The 16,447-nt window shown below is 39.9% G+C and overlaps 2 protein-coding genes across 2 annotated transcripts; both read right to left on the minus strand.

Annotated features, from left to right (window-relative positions):
* Nucleotides 1-3,234: 3,234 nt before the first annotated feature.
* On the minus strand, nucleotides 3,235-6,879 carry marc1 (mitochondrial amidoxime reducing component 1). Its single transcript, XM_069711721.1, has 7 exons — nucleotides 6,554-6,879; nucleotides 5,415-5,585; nucleotides 4,785-4,947; nucleotides 4,516-4,659; nucleotides 4,228-4,289; nucleotides 3,931-4,002; nucleotides 3,235-3,776 (listed from the first exon to the last, which is right to left on the minus strand). The coding sequence occupies exons 1-7, from the start codon at nucleotides 6,802-6,804 to the stop codon at nucleotides 3,650-3,652; spliced, it is 990 nt and encodes a 329-aa protein (XP_069567822.1). The 5' UTR covers nucleotides 6,805-6,879; the 3' UTR covers nucleotides 3,235-3,649.
* Nucleotides 6,880-9,780: 2,901 nt separating this feature from the next.
* On the minus strand, nucleotides 9,781-15,859 carry kcnk3b (potassium channel, subfamily K, member 3b). Its single transcript, XM_069711719.1, has 2 exons — nucleotides 15,538-15,859; nucleotides 9,781-13,880 (listed from the first exon to the last, which is right to left on the minus strand). Exons 1-2 carry the CDS (start codon nucleotides 15,818-15,820, stop codon nucleotides 12,988-12,990), a joined length of 1,176 nt encoding a protein of 391 aa, XP_069567820.1. The 5' UTR covers nucleotides 15,821-15,859; the 3' UTR covers nucleotides 9,781-12,987.
* Nucleotides 15,860-16,447: the final 588 nt, after the last annotated feature.

Consider the following 16,447-nt stretch of genomic DNA (forward strand, 5'->3'; position numbering starts at 1 on the left):
AAAGTGTCTGTGTCTCTGTAATTAAAGTCCACACCACTGATCATAACTGGAACCGCTGTGACCGGGGCTCGTTATAACGACTGCTGTAAAGCCGTCCTGACTTCCTCTTGCAGTTTGTGCACGCTGAGGTTACATGAACATCACAATGCAGTGTTTTCTGTCTTTATGCCAACGTTATGTATGTTAGAATTCCTGACAGCTTTTCATAACACATAATACCACAAAACTATGACACAAACATACCATCCTAAAACACGGTGCTACATAACCTTATTATGGTGACGACTTAAAACACACTAATGTGCTGCTGCTGCAATAATTGTTTTGCTGACTCGCTCCACTAAAAACTGTCATGGTGCAGAGCATTGTTAAAAAAAAAAAAAAAAAAAAACGGTATGCTTCCTTTAAAATCAGCAACACCTGGAACGAAGTGCAACCTTCAAAAACAATAGGGCGTGCGCACCATCGGTGCTCGGGCCCTAATTATCCAAACCAAGAAGTGCTACTTGGTCCGAAGAGTAAACAAAAAAACAACAACAGAAATATGTCATGACATGTCATATTTGAAGGTACAACCTGACTTTTGTTATGATAACTGTGTTGTTTGATCAACAGGACGGAGTTAAAACACTAACATACTGAACATTAACACGTGTCCTGGTCACATACAAACATGCCAAGTCATGCTAAAAATTCTGCATTCACAACTGAAGCCGTATTATCTACCAAAACATGACAGAACGTATCGAGATGATGGAAACATTATGTCATATTTTGTGTGGGATATCGCGTCACAAAATATGACATAATGTTTCCATCATCTCGATACGTTCTGTCATGTTTTGGTAGATAATACGGCTTCAGTTGTGAATGCAGAATTCTTACCATACTGTGACATGACATCATGCAACGACACGACGTGACATGACATTAACATGCCATGTAACGTGACATGACGTGACATCGAGTGAACATACCATATCATACCGTGACATAAAATGACCTGACATGACATAGCAGAAGTTCATGTACGTACAGTAGGACAAGATATTTCCTTTTTTTTGAGTGAGCAGGTTCTTTGATCAAGCACCCACCGTTAAAAATCCCAGTTCACTTCAGCACATCGAGCTCAAAACTGAAATTATACTTGAAGAAGCAGGAGTCATTTAACCTGATGGCGGGTCTCCATTTGAAGGTTAGTCTGCTACATGTTCTCCCTATGTTGAGGTTCCTTAAAACAGATTCCTCACAAATTATAGACCCATGTAAGTACAGGTGAGCGGAGATATGACCAGTTTAAATTCAGGGGGTGGTGCTACACAATTTCCACTTTCTGGACCTTTGACTTTTCACTTCAACACACAAAACTAATGCGTCCTGTAAAGTACTCATTTTGTGACAGACGGCTGGGAAGTGCCTCTTTTCCTGTTGAGCAACGGTTTGTTGCTACCTGCAGCTGCTTTGCTCGAGGGGTCGTCCTTTGAAGTGTGGGAACGATGGCTCTTTTCAACCACCGCAGCACTCTGCTGACACACAACGTGACGCCTTCCCCCCATTTTAAAGGGGGATGTTTGCAGATTTCAGCGTTTTGTCATTTCGTTTGAATTCCTTGTAATAAAGTTGACACGTAACGAGCTGCTCAACACGGAAATAAGAGACGGAATTTAAATATTCGGTCAAATTGGGTCAAATCAAAGATGCTCTCTTGTCGACATGACTTCCTTTTAACCCAAAACTTATTTACTTGGATTATTCATCACATTACTGCAAACACAACAACAAAAATCTGTGTGCTATTGAGTTTATTTAAATGACCAAAGAGCAATTTGGTGTTGTTGTTTTTTTGCATTCTAATGACGTGCAATCAAAGATAACATAAATTTGCTGTTGTTGAAGATTCTTTAAAAATCTTTTATATTTCTGCGAGTGAATTTAGTAGATTTATGGGCACAACATTAAGTGCAGAGATGCATGCTCCCCTGAAGATGAGTCAGCATCATCATCAGCTCCAAATTTCTGCGTTTCCTCTGGTTTATGACCAAATATCTGCCGGTGGCATTCCCGCCGGCCTCAGCTGTACTTTTCAGTCTGGAATGCTAATCAGCAGTTGTTTAGCAGCTGGCATGCTAGCACACCAAACTAAGACATTGAACATGTTAAACATGATGTTAGCACGCTAATGTTAGCCTACAGGAAGCGTCAGAGCCGCATGCACGACTGACGACTCTTGGCCTTCTTCTAAACAAAAAAACACACAAAAAAACTCTATCATGACATTTAACTGTATTAGTAGAGAAACTAAATTAGCTGAACACTTTCAGATTTTCTGTTACTCATGTTTGACCCACTCAGACAGAAAGCTCCTGCTTTAACATCAACAGCATGAAAATCTCTCAACTTTGTGAGAAATGTGGCACCGCTCCACCACCGGTTCTCAGAGAGGAAATAATGAACTGCAACTGAACCGGTCTGTTTGGGTCTACGCTGATTTAGAAGAAGAAGAAAAAAAAAAAAAACTGTTTTATGATTCATAAAATGTTTTAATTAAGTAAAAGAAAACAAGCTTTAGAATTAGAAGTATTGACTGAAGCTACAAGGTGCAGTGATTTTGTATTAGACATATTTCTTTTCTGTCTGTGATGCTTTCATCATCGACCATGCTCATCATTTTTTTTTATTAATTACAAAACAACTAGTATTGATTGTTTGAACATGTATTATTTCACTCTCCAGGCTCTGGTCACAGTTAAAGCCATATCGCCCTCTACTGGCCGTTAGGTGCAACTAAAACGGGATCAAATGTGTGTCTCATTCTGGGTTAAAATGCTGGCAGGTTAACCGACAGGTCGCTGGTTTATTTCCATGAATTTATGACAATAGAGGAGGGTGGGAAATGTTTAGCCAGAGAGCTTTTTCTGAACAGCCGAGCGTATCGGCTTTAAATATTAACAGGATGTAACTGGAATATAAAATACAAGGTGGGCAGTAATTCATTATTTACGTGATAACAGTCATTTCAAATAAAGTCTAAAATAAAGCTCAAATTACTCATCTGTTGGACTGTGGGTTTGTTTTGACTGACTGGGACTCAACTACTAATGTTTTTTTTTTTAACTGTTATTACAATATTAAAATTAGGTTTTAAAATGACAAATTTGCCTGGAAACTTTAATAGCATTAAAAGCTTATATAGGTAGAAACAAAATGGAATAATTGTCACAAACAGATACAAAATTTAAATGTTTTGCTTTCTAATACCAAAGATGTTTAAAGCCAAGCCGTATTTCTCTTTCCTGTTTGATCCAGGAACCATTTTATTGCAAAAATTTCATGAGCATGTTTTTTTTTTTTTTATATATATTTAATGACGAGTAGGAACAACATGCAGTTACAGATGTGTTTAATTCAGCTTCCATTAGCGTTACACAGCAGCCCAGTGGAACGCCAATTAAAACAATTTACTATGAAAAACAAACTACATGATGTTTTTGAACTGCTGTGGACTCATTTCAAATACAGTGATTTTAGTGTTTTTCTTTTACTATTTGTGCATTCTACGTGTATTGAAATGCTTTCTTTAGTGTGAACTTTTCACAGTGAGCGGAAATCAATGACCTCTTCTTGTTTTTCCTCCGTCTGACTCCCTCCATCAACGGCTGATCTTGTAAACAATATCTCCAACCTGAAGGATCCCCGTCTTCTTCACGATGTGCAGCTGTCCGAACAGCGGAGCCGATTTGTAGATGTGCTTCTCGGACAGATTGCACAGGCGATAGCTGTGAGTTTGAAGACATTCAGGTGTGACATCAGACGGGAAGAGAGAAGCCTTTATTTATTACTGTTGGACCAATTTAACAAACTGAACTCCTGACTGGATTTAAAAGTAACTCCTGTGGTTTATTGCAAATGCAAACAGATAAAATGTTTTACCTTTTCAGTGTTTCCAGAGGCTCTTTCCTGTTGATGATTCCTGTTTCTGGGTCAACCGTGGTGAAAACACACCTGACAACGACACAAAGTTACAGGTAAGTTTGCATCCATCCAGTTTTAATCCTAAAATAAACATTTTAACACCAATTAAGACTCTTCATCTGGCTTTATTTCTATCTCGGGAATCAAACCTCAAACCCCAGCAGTGGCAACGACGCCCCTTCGGATTCACTCTTTCGGTTAAATTAACTGCTTCTATCTCTAATTATTGTCTGTGTGAGGCATCAGCTGCGTTACCTTCCACATGACATTACACGCTGCAGCCGCACGCTGCCAATCTGGATCTCTTCCCAAGAATCCTGGAAAAAAAAAAAATAGCAAAGCAGTTGGTTGTGGAGTCGGAGATAAATTTAGTCCACGCTGTTCACACTGAAAAGGGCGAGCTATTAGTCAGAAGTGAAGAACCAGAGGAGAAGTGTTCAGCAGGAGGGAAAAATAAAACCTCATTAACTGGAGATTTGGGGGGAAAAAAAGGATCTGGTATTTTTATGACCTTTTAAACGATTGTCTGATTGAAAAACACACCTCTTCGAACGCCTCACAGTCACTTATCACGATGTTTGGGCGGAACCGCTCCACCGTGACGTCCTTCTCCAACTTGCTGCTGAGGTCCTGAACAGAGGCGTCCGACAGCAGCATCACAGGTCCGACATCTGGGTATGCCACTTGCTGGATACACGCGTAAAACACCACAGCAGGGTTACAGCAGTTTCACTTCAGAGATGCACAAAGTTAGACTGTTAATATCTGATAATAAAAAGCAACACACACACACACACGGAGAAAGTGACTACCTCATACTGTGGGAAGAAAGGCGCTATCTCCGCCGACTGCCTGGCTCTCATCTGAGGCTCAAAGTGCACCATGTGAAAGGTTTTCTCGTCCCCGACATAACGAGTGAGCCAGCGGGACACTTCGTCGCCACAATCCCGGCCCTGGATGTCAGCGCCGAACACTCTGCAGCACAAACACAACAAGAGGCGTAAATACAAGTCTGACAAGAGAAGGAAAAGAAGTAAATGATGCAGGAGACAAAATAACAGCAGGAATGAGGCTGCATGATGTCTTACAGAAATAGGATATACAAAGTCTTTAGCCGACAAAATCTGCAGAATTCACAGCTAAAAGATTTATTGCCAACTATTTCAATCATCTATTAATTGGTTCAAGCAAAAATGCTTCTGATATTAAAGATTTTAATATTGATTTTGACCATCTTTTCTGACAATTTTAAGAGAAATTATTGAGTGATGAGAGAAGACATAATTGATAGATGTTGAAAAAAACTCTTTAGCTGCAACTTCTCAATCTTTTTTCTGTTTAAAGATGACTAAAAATACTTGTTTTGATTTATCAAGCTCGCAGTTACGAGAAGAAATGATTAACTCCAGACCATGGAGTTAATATTAAACTCGGTATGAGACCTGCAGTCGATGACCGGGTTGTCGGGCTGCTTGAAGGGAAACCTCAGCTCCTCCATGTTCGGCCCATTCACACAGACGTGACCTCCCTCGCAGGTCAGCGACACCAACACCAGACGAGGCTGCTGTCTGCCCGTCACCATGTGACCGTCCTCCGTCACCACCAGCCAGTGTCTGCAAACAGAAGACACACACAGAGAGGCGGATTTGTCCCCGTCTGCACCATTCAGTGTCCCCGGTTTACCTCCAGACTTTACAGGGAAGGGGAATAAAAGAAAACATGACATCACAGGTTGCCATGGAGACTGCTGAATCATACAGAAATCCCAGCTTTGCATCGCATTTTATTTTTATATCCACTGGTTGAAAATTGATTCAGGAATTATGTGGAAAAAATGTCTTATGACACTTTAAACTGCCAGCATCAGAGATTTTCTCATGAGCGGCTGCCATGTTTGATATTTTTCTTGTACTGCACAAACATATTTGTGCGATCAGTGTTTGCACAGCTGAAGGAAATATGAGCAAAAGCCTGCAAGGTTGTACGTCTGCTTCACGAAAGCCTCCACGAAACATAGGAAGGTATAAATTGCTTTTATTTGTGTTATTAAAGAGGAAAATGTCTCTCAAACCTGCAGACAAAGTATAGCTCAAAGCAAATACAGTTAAAGCTGTGTCTCTTAATTCCACTTGTTGTTTATTATCATGTTTAACTGCACAATCTATGATAAAAGATGAGTTAAAACCTGTAAGACTACATAAAACCTATATAGTCTATAAAACGTTATTATACTGTGCAACAAAACAGGCTAATTTAAATCATTTTTATGCCACAATAACTATTAATGAGTTGAAATGTAACTGTATTTTAAATTGGGAACAGTTTTGACTATTTGGGTATTTGAGTTGATTTATTTCAAGCCTGAGACCCAAGGTCAAACCACAACACCTGCAAACACCGGCAAGGTGTTCAGTCAAATGTTTTAGAGCTCTAGCTGTCTGATAAATTCGGTGGGGAGGGAAATATTAAGCAGCACAAACTGAAAATAGTCAACTATTTTTAAGATAAACGTAGTGGAGAGTTGGTGAAGTGTGTTGGTGTGACATGCAGGTGTTTGTGTCTGTGACATGCCAAAACTCACCGATCCTGCAGCTCTCCAAACTTCAGCCCGATTTTCTGGCATTCTGCGAGAGCCACAGACACCGCTTTTCCAGATTTGAGAGGGTGAATGAGGAGCTGCGACACGACGCCCACACGAACCACTTTTTCTGGCCTTCGCAGGTATTTATAACCGAGACCGAGTCCCAGAACTGCAGCTCCGGCTCCGGCGGCCAGGAGCGCGGCTCTCCTATTCTGGGCCAACGCGTTCACAGCCAGCTCCCACAGGTTCATTTTGGAGCCTCGAACACTTTCTTGGCCACTGAACTTTTTGTTTAAGTAACAGCAGACGCCATGTGCGACGTTCAGGGGCACTCGGTCATCAGCAACTCACCAAATATGATTATTAATGGTTCCGCAAGGACGGTCTGATTTACTTAGATAAATCTAACTATCATCTCTCTGTTACCCACCTGTTTAACACTGCTTTAATCTATGTATTTTTTTAATTTTTTTTAATTGTTTTTACAGTGTGCTTTAATAGTTTGTCCTTGCTTTTACATTACATTTCATTTAGCTGACGCTTTTATCCGAAGCGACTTACAATAAGTGCATTTCAACCATGAGGGTACAAAACCCAGAACAACAGGAATCAAGAAAATACAATTTCTTCAAGAAAGCCAAACTACAAAGTGCTATAAGTAAGTGCCATTTTAAGCGCTACTAAAGTGCTACTATTCAAGGTAAAGTCGGAAGAGGTGTGTTTTTAGTTTGCGGCGGAAGATGTACACTTTTATAGTTTTTTCCCCTTTTCTTGCACTCTGTAAAACACTTTGTGTTGTTTGGAGTTATGAAAAGTGCTTCATAAATACATTTTACAAATACCTGCATGTGCACATTAGTGGAAGAAGTACTCACCCTCTAAATAAGTAAAACTAGGCTGCTAGAAGAGTAAAAATACTTCCATTACAAGTAAAAGTCCTGCATAAAAAGTCATACTCTGTAAAAAAGTAAGTTTTTGCAGAAAACTGTAGTTAAAGTATGAACGTGAAAATCCTGGTTTGGTTGCTCTGACTGATATCTGCTAATATGTGACACAATTTTTGTTAAATTTTATTTGAGATTTTTGATTTTGATACACTTTATTAATCCCCGAGGGGAAATTTCTTCACTACAGCAGGGGGGCTCTCAGGGGGGAGATGCTGCAGCAGGCTGCCACTAGCGCGGCGCCAGGTAACCTGACCTGAGGTGCATGTTTTTTGGATGATGGGAGGAAGCCGGAGAACCCACGCAAGCACAGGGAGAACATGCAAACTCCGCACAGAAAGGCCCAGGACCGGATTCGAACCCAGAGCCTTTTTTGCTGTGAGGTGACAGTGCTAACCACTGCACCACCGTGGTTTAAATCCCAGGTTTTAAATACCTGATCTTACCTGAGATCCCCACATCTACTCAACTCAGCTCAGCTTTACTTATATAGCACCTTTTATAAATGCTTCCCACTGGAGCAAGAGCACACACACACACACACACACACACACACACACACAAATAAAAGCAAACAAACAAACGAATAGAACAATACGTTTAAAAATGATGTAAAAATATTTTTTTACAAATTAGACTAAAGAAAACAGACGACTTAAAATTATAACAATAAAACTTGTTAAAAATGAATAAATAACATTTAGTAAATTAGAATAAACATCAGGGATAAAAACAATAATTAAAACTTAAAAATCAGGACAATAAACTAACCTTATAGTTGATCCTGATGTGTGATCCTGATGGTCACTCCCAGGAAGTAATGTAATATCACACCTTTGTACTCCAAACCACCAAAACAAAGACAAAAGCCGCAAGTGAAAATGGACTTTCTAACCTTCTCAGTTATTTTATTTGGTTATTATTCCATGCTTCTGTTGGATGTCTGATATTTGTGTTTAGATCTCAATGAATACCACCTTTAAGATAAAGAAAATACCAAGTCAGCATTAATGTCAAGTCAAGTAATCATTCAGCAGTTTGTTAGTGCTCACATCTGATTTGATTTTGTGTGTTTTGATATTTCCTTTCATGTATAGAAAATTAATTATGTGAGATCCTATCAATTATTTGAAAACACCAAATAAATCCAGTCAAAATTGGCGTTAATATGTGAGAATCACCTTCAGCTTCAACCTGAGCAGGATTTTGTCCAAAAGCAAGAGAAGTTGTGACGTAATGTCACCGCTGACCTTCTCGGGGGAACTATTTCTGTCTTTGACATAGATACTCAGGTCTGTGGCCAAAGTAGAAAACAGCAGATGCTCCAGCCGCAGGGGGTCAATACAGGGATCTGTCGAATGGATACTCCTTCTGTTGCCTTTCTGTGCTACACGTCTAATGGCTGAAGGCAGATTCACACGGCACAGCGCCAGACCCAACAAGCTGGTTCGATGAGAAATCTGAAGACGAGATAATTGCTCTCAACAACTGACACTTCAACTGTTCTTAGTGCATACAAGAATTTGTTTTAATTTCCCTCATATTTGGGCTTTTCGTTCACTTTAATGAAGCTCTGAAGTAACAAACAAAATGGAGCACATCTTTCATGTAAAGGCATTTAGAGCAGTGGTTCCCAGTCTGGGGATGTAACATAACGTGTCAGGATAAATGTGAGGGGTCGCAAGATGATCCACAGGAGGAGAAAGCAGCAAAAACTGAAATAAAAGCAGGGTTTTCACTCTTATAGAAGAATAAAACTTAAGAAGAGTAATCACTTTAGCTCCTCAGGTTCCAGGTTTAGTGTACAAGGTAAAAAAAAACAACCTTCATTTGGATTTACAGTTCCATTGCTTCAATGTAGGAGTACATGCTGTTGCATCTTTTTTTGTCGTATAGGCTGAGCTACTGAAATGCAAACGGGCTTTTTAGCATCTCGACTAAAAGTCAGAAGAAAAAAAAAAGTGAAGACAAAATAGCAGAAACACAACCCCAATGTCGTACATTAGCTCCTGTTTAAATACCATTAAGATCTTGTGACCACTTTCTTTGTTAAAATAGTCTCCTTCTGTTTGGTACATGAAAATAAAATGTTAATCAAAATGGTCATTTAAAACTTTAAATACTAAGGTTAGGATAGGTAGGTTTGGTAAGGTTAGGTAGGTTAGTTAGGTTAGGTAAGGGTAGGTAGGTTAGTTAGGGTAGGTTAGGATAGGTAGGTTAGGTAGGTTAGGGTAAGTTAAGGTGAGTTAAGGACTCATCGGGTCCTTAATTGGTAAAATTGGTAAAACTTTGCTTTTTGGGTCTCCAATAGCCAAATAATTTCATTGTAAATTTCCTGGAAATAACTTGTAATGTGGTGCTATTCGTGAAAAAAATAACAAGTTACTTTGAGACAAAATATCAATTTTAATTACAAGTAAAAAATTATGATTTTATTAAAGACTGAAACCTTCTAGTTTTCATGCACGTTGCATTTTTGAATGTGACCAAAGCTACACAAAAAACTTCCAGGAAAGAAATTCAGTTTGAACTTTCAAAAACTGTCCTTTGTTCGTCTCCTTCTCAAGTGCAACAGTGAAGGAAAAAGTTACGATGCAGCAAGTTGAGGACAAAAAAAAAATCGGACTGAAGTCTTGATAGTAAAAGTTTTAAATCAAACTCACTGCAGGGCTGGACAAACGATGGAAAAAAAATGTGCCGGAGTGCAAAAAGTTTGAGGCCCTGCTGGACAAAATGAAGCATGCATGATGAAGTCAGTCACCTTATATTTGTCCAGCATGAACTCAAACGTTTGTACAAACCTGCAATGACTCTAATAAAAAAAAACATTACTACCAAGATTTCAGTCTGAATTTTTTCAGTCCTTAATTTGCTGTATTGGATATTATGGAGCCACAAAATACAGTGTCACCAAATCTAAAACCTCAAACTCTCCAAAACAGTATTTTTTTTTTCTTTAAATCAAAGTGTTTCTGTTCTTTTGTTCCCCCCCCCCCCACCACCACCCAGTTCGCTGTGCTACGTGATAAGGAGTTGAACATAACACATATACAGTATATCCTGCCACTAACCGTGACATAACGACGCGCCGCCATACTTTCGCTCGTGACTAACCTGCTGTAGGTTGTCCGGAACTGGACTCCAGTCAGAATCCCAGGGGGACACCATCTGGACCCAACGCTCCTTTCTATACATTCAGCAGACTTTTCTTACGCTGCATATGTCCATAAACAGCACGGCGACGGTAAAAAAAAAATTAAAAATCACATGACTATACACAGAAAGCCATTTCATAGATGTTCTCTATTAATTATAAACGATTTTATAGATTGTGCGATCAGACAATCCAGAGAAATGACAGTGAAAGTTATTTATTGAATAAAATATTCATGTTTTTAGATGTTCTAAAATAGTACAATATTAATAGTAGATGTGATGTGTGGGATATATATTACCACACAAATGAATATTATTAACTGCACGCATAACCTTTGGCAAGTTATTAATAAGAAAAAAAAATACTATTTTCAAGTATTTTTTGAGTCTTCAAGTGCAAATCTTTCACACCTCTTTAAAAATGTTTCCTTTCCAAGCAAGAAACAGAAATACAGTACTTGCATTAAATATACATGAAATAAGCTGCTATCTCCTGGTCAGAAAGAATCACAATCATCATTTTTCTTCCATTATCATGTGCAAATAGTGGAATAATGTAACATACATGGGATCAGCTTATAAACAGACACAAAGGCTTGAACAAAAATAGGATTTGCAAGTAATTATTTGCATCTGTTTTGTGTCGCCCCACAATTTTGTGTCGCCCTACAATGAGAACAATAAAGGTAAAAGAAAAAAAATTACCCACAGATACTTAAGGATATTATCGATCTGTGATGTCTGGCAATTTAGAAACGAAACAATTAATCGTGACCATATTTGGCATATTAATCGATAACAGAGGTTTATTTTCTGTTCGGTTGAGGCAACGGTTGGTGTAACTGCACCTCTGAAACATCTACTGTTGGGAGTTTTAAATAAATCAAAAGTCTTCAGAGGATAAAGCTCTGCTGGAAACTGAACGTGACGTCACGTCGTGCCGCCTACATAAAAAAAATACACCACTAAACAGCAAATGGGCCCAGACACACTAAATACTAACTAAGGGTGGATTTGTCCTGCTCCCTCAATCACCCACAGTCAGTCTATTGTGGCGTAACTGTGTGTGATTGACAACCAATTTGTTATCCATTGTGCCAACATGGTAACCCTCCTCCCATCTGCCACTCCGAACTGCTACAAAATTGGTTTTTTTTGCATCTATTGTTGGAGCCAGATGTAATTTGGACGTTTCGTCAATGAATTCTGTGAAGCATCGTAGTCCGTCACGTGGAGCGGTGAGAATTGAAATGGATTCACGGCTCAGGCGTGTTTCTTTTGTTTAAAGACAGGTTTGTAAACGGCAGGCTTAACAGTCAGGTAGGGGGTCGACAGTCAGATGTTTGCTTTGCATGATGTCATTTTTATAGCTGCAGCCAGGAAGAGGTTAGCTTAGCTTAGCATTAAGGTTGGAAGAAGGGGGAAGCGGTTAGCCAAAGTTCAAAATCTGCTTCTCACAAAATTTCACGTCTGATGTTAAATCCAAACACAAACAGTAGTCTAAAAATTACACTTTGTGGTTTTGGAGGGAGAAACCTGCTTCAACAATCTCTCGACAAACAAACCCACTCTGCTGTAACTGACAGTACTTATTTGCTTTTTGCAGTTTTACTGTGTTTGGAATTTTTTTTTTTTTTTTTTTTTTTTGTCACATTACATAACTTTGTGTTTGCGTCTGATGCACCAGAAATTTGGTCACGAAATCAGAGGCAGTTCCACCTGTGAGTCATGTGCAGTGTTCAGCACGCCTCAGCTTTACTAAAGTTTCAACAATCACGATTTGTTAATTACGTCTTTAGGGTAAATGATATGAGGCCTGTCACGAATACTATGATGGGAAATATGTCGAAAATCATCACGTCAGGACGTAATCCTAACACAGGAAAACAACTGACAGACTTTATGAAATAGGTTGAATCAGCACCTTTGAGGTTATTACCAAAAAAAAAAAAAAAAAAAATGGAATTTACTGCAGATGTTATTTTATCTTTCTGTTTCTGCTCACAAGACTGAATCTCCACCGTCTTTTACCCACAAACTGTGTACACTTGGAGTGATGCAGGTGACTCCCTGATCGTCTACAAGACCCTTCAAAAGCACCTCAACTAAGAAAACATCACGTGGCGCTCTTCCTCAAACACATATCTGAGTAAGACGTTTACAGTACTGTATGTGCTTTTTCCTTTTGCATGTTATACGGTTGGATTACGAGGATGGTAGCACCACAAACATCTACTTGCAGTCACGTCTCTGCTGTGAGGACTGCCAAGCATCTGCTGTCCACTTGGCAGTGCGGTCGTATTGTGCTCTGCTGAAATCTGTTGCATTGAAAGGCTAAACAGAGCTGCGTCTCTTAAACACCCTGAACGGGGAGAGAATGTGTAGGCCTGTTGTTATGGAGCTTATGCTCGTGCACTGACGTGGACTGCAAACGCAGCCTGTCGATCCGGGCTCCATGTAGTGAGGACAGTCACTGTTCTGCTGTAAGTAGGCATCTGAGAACGTCAGCTCCTGAGGAATCATGCTGGGTATGGAGCCATGCAGCTTCTCTTTGCTCCTGTACCACAGGCAGGAGCATATAGTCTGGAAGTGGAGCACCTCGGTGTAGACACCTTTAAGTTCTTTAGCCTTTGTGGTGTCATCTGCTACAGGTGTGGTGGAAGTTGAGGTTGAGATTGGTAAAAGACGAGCCACCTCTCCTCTGGGCTTGCTGCCGGACAGCAGGGCCTTCTGCTTGGCGTCCCTCCGCTCGTCCTCGGCGTTCATAGTCAGGAAGCGGAGCACCACCAGGTTCAGGAACGCTCCGATCACGGTCAGGCCCATGAGGATGTAAACAAAGCAGAAGGCCACGTAGCGAGGGTCGTTCTGCAGGGCGTCGTCCTTCTGCAGGGCCACATAGTCTCCAAACCCGATGGTGGTGAGGGTGATGAAGCAGTAGTAGAAGGCGTGGAGGAAGCTCCATCCCTCGCAGTGGGAGAACAGTAAGGCCCCCACGCACAGGGTGCTCATGCAAGAGAAGAAGCCCACGGTCACCATGTTTGCCATGGAGACCTCAGTCTCATGCATTCCCAGGCACTTCTTGGCTTGGTGCAGCAGGTACCTGACGAACGTGTTGATCCGCTCGCCCAGACTCTGGAACATGACCAGGGTGAGCGGGATCCCCAGGAGGGCGTAGAACATGCAGAACACTTTCCCTGAGTCGGTGCTGGGCGCTGCGTGGCCATAACCTGTGTGAGGGGACATCACACTGTTACACCTTTATACATGTTATATCATACGGTGTGTAACAAGCTGCTCCGTTTGTTTTTCTCGAGATAAATCATCTTAATGTGTTTTTAAAAAAAAAAAAACACCTGCTAGACTCACATCCACAGGAAACCAACACACGTTCCCACTGAGTCCTCCCGTTAATGGGAAACCAATTCACACTATCCAGCTTGACATTAATATTGTGAATTAACAGCTATTTATTTTTAACTCCCACACTGTTGTCGGCTGAGAGGTTGTAAACACCGCAAGTAAATCAGAGAGGCATCATTTTCTTCACCTAAATTATCCAAAACATAGATACGGATACTAATCCATTATATAGTTACACACAAATTACATCTGGTGTGTTTGGGGTCAATGAAGCTTTCTTGATCAATTAAAAAGTAAACAAATATATAATATATACAGAATTTGTTTTTGGACTGACATGAAATTAATCTAATATTGTGTGTCTGGTAAAGAGAAACAGCAAAAACAATGAGTTAAACACCAACACCATGAAAAATAACACAAAATATGCCACAAAATGAAAAAGCTAATATGAAATAATGAGTAAAACTTCTTATACTAATAATTGGATAGAAGATTCTACTAGTTGGTTGTCAAATATTTCTTAAGGGGGCCATTGCATCTGTGTCACTGAGATAAATAGCAGGTTTTAAAAGATATATCATCTTTGTTAAACTGATCGTTAACACCTGTTACAGGTGTTCTGAAAATATTCCTCTATGACTCTTCTAAACATCTGTAATAAAAAAAATATTATTTTTGCTGCACAATAAAACTCCTTTTTACACTGTTTACTATCTGGGACGTCTTACACTTTTAAAACCACACAAGTAAATAAACAATAGATATTTTTTGTTTTATGAAATAAAATAATTGTATATTAATGTAAATATAGGAGATAACAACTATCGACAATACAACTGGTGTAGCAGAGTGGGAGCCCAGAAACTGTCAGGGGCCCATGTACAAATTTTAAAAAGGGCCCACACCGTCTTGGACAAAGTTAAAAATTTCCATTATACAAAAAAAAAAAATCTGAATTAATTCTTCTTTAAATTACCATGGAAAAAGGCATGCTGGGAAATGCTCATTTGTTTTCTGCCCGTCATGTGCGATAACTTGTGTTAACATCTTGGCAAGTTTTTTATGTTAAGTTTATGTTCAAAACTTTTTTGCAATATATTTTTAAAATAAGAGGAACTGTATAGTCTTACACTTGAGAAGAAACAATGAGTAAGATGCTTTGCAGCAGTGGGAGACATAAAAACCAAGGAATGACACAAAGTTTAGTGTTAATGTGGATAAATAAAATATAATTCTTTACATTTTGGATTAGGTTGTACAAATTGAGCCGTGGCTTGCTATAGCCTTTGGGTTAGATTGTTTTTCTCGTGCAACAAGTAGAATATTTTTCATTGAGATGATTAGAAGAGTATTCGGGGATTGTGAAAATATTTTGTAACTACCTAATGTTTTAAATGAGAGCCACAAACTAATATAAAGGGGGACTCATGACTTAAAAACACCGGTTGGTCCTGCACTGATAATCTCCCAAATGAAATTCAATACATCCATTCACGTGTTATTTAAATAACTGCTGCTCACCTATTGTTGTAATCACAGTGATGGCGAAGTAAAAGGAGCCAGAAAATTTCCACTGGACCCCTGCTTTGTGAGGTTTGAGATGCAGGATGACGTGCTCCAGCTCCTCGAAGTTCTCTTTGGTCAAGTTATATTTGCGCATGAGTTCGTACTTTCTGGCGTCGAGCTTCCTCTTGTGACTTTTCTCCTGTTTGGACTCCAGGGTCTCGAAGACGGCCGCTCCTACCACCAGGTAGGTGAGGATGCTGATGATGAGGGCGAGAGTCCTGGCGTTTTGTCTCTTCATGATAATAAAGAGGTGGCAGCTGAGGCTCTCTTGCGACCTTCTCCTGACAGACTCCGGATCCAACAGAGGGGGGGACTTTGGAAGACGGAGCTGTTCTCTCAGCACCACCCCCACATCACAGTTGGGCTGCTTCTGTATTTGGACTATTTGTCATCGACTTATATTTAGATTCCGCAGAAAAGAAACACAGGGTAATCCCACAGACCGTCAGAGTAGCAGCTCAAACAAGCAGCGCGCACCTCTCCGGAGTTTTTTTTTGTTGTTGCGCAAATACGCGCGCATGAATGTTTGCGAGGCCAAAATAATGATGTTTTCAAAGGAGATAGTTGGTTCAGCCTCCGAGGAGAAGTTGTACAAATATGACTTTGGCGTATGATTCATGTGTTCATTCAAGTAGGATATTTACCCTGTGGCTGTTTAAACAGACTAGCTCTACTGGCTTCACAAGTTGTCTAGCAACCTAATGATCACCATCTCTCTGTGTGTAAATATTTAAAAGAGGAACATGTTTTTCACGGTGAGCTGCAGGGCTGCAGGATTCTTCAGGTTAAATACAACTTCAGCTCCATCAACGGGACAAAAGAAACTTACTCTTTTACTGTAAAAGCCTGCAGCTTTCAAGAAGAT

This window comes from Brachyistius frenatus, unplaced genomic scaffold (assembly GCF_029030835.1).
Source record: "Brachyistius frenatus isolate BFR_SWC_R1_liver_20210118 unplaced genomic scaffold, ASM2903083v1 Contig_102, whole genome shotgun sequence".
Taxonomy (NCBI): Eukaryota; Metazoa; Chordata; class Actinopteri; family Embiotocidae; genus Brachyistius; species Brachyistius frenatus.

Bases quoted from the DNA above. Each gene is read 5' to 3' on its own strand.
- marc1 (XM_069711721.1), bottom strand. From the start codon at position 6,804: ATGAACCTGTGGGAGCTGGCTGTGAACGCGTTGGCCCAGAATAGGAGA. The intron at 4,948-5,414 runs GTCTCATACCGA...TTTGTGCTGCAG, and splicing joins AACCCGGTCATCGACTGCAG to AGTGTTCGGCGCTGACATCC. The intron at 4,290-4,515 runs GTGTGTTTTTCA...TTTTTTTTCCAG, and splicing joins ACTGTGAGGCGTTCGAAGAG to GATTCTTGGGAAGAGATCCA.
- kcnk3b (XM_069711719.1), bottom strand. From the start codon at position 15,820: ATGAAGAGACAAAACGCCAGGACTCTCGCCCTCATCATCAGCATCCTC. The intron at 13,881-15,537 runs GTGAGCAGCAGT...CCCCTCACACAG, and splicing joins CACTGTGATTACAACAATAG to GTTATGGCCACGCAGCGCCC.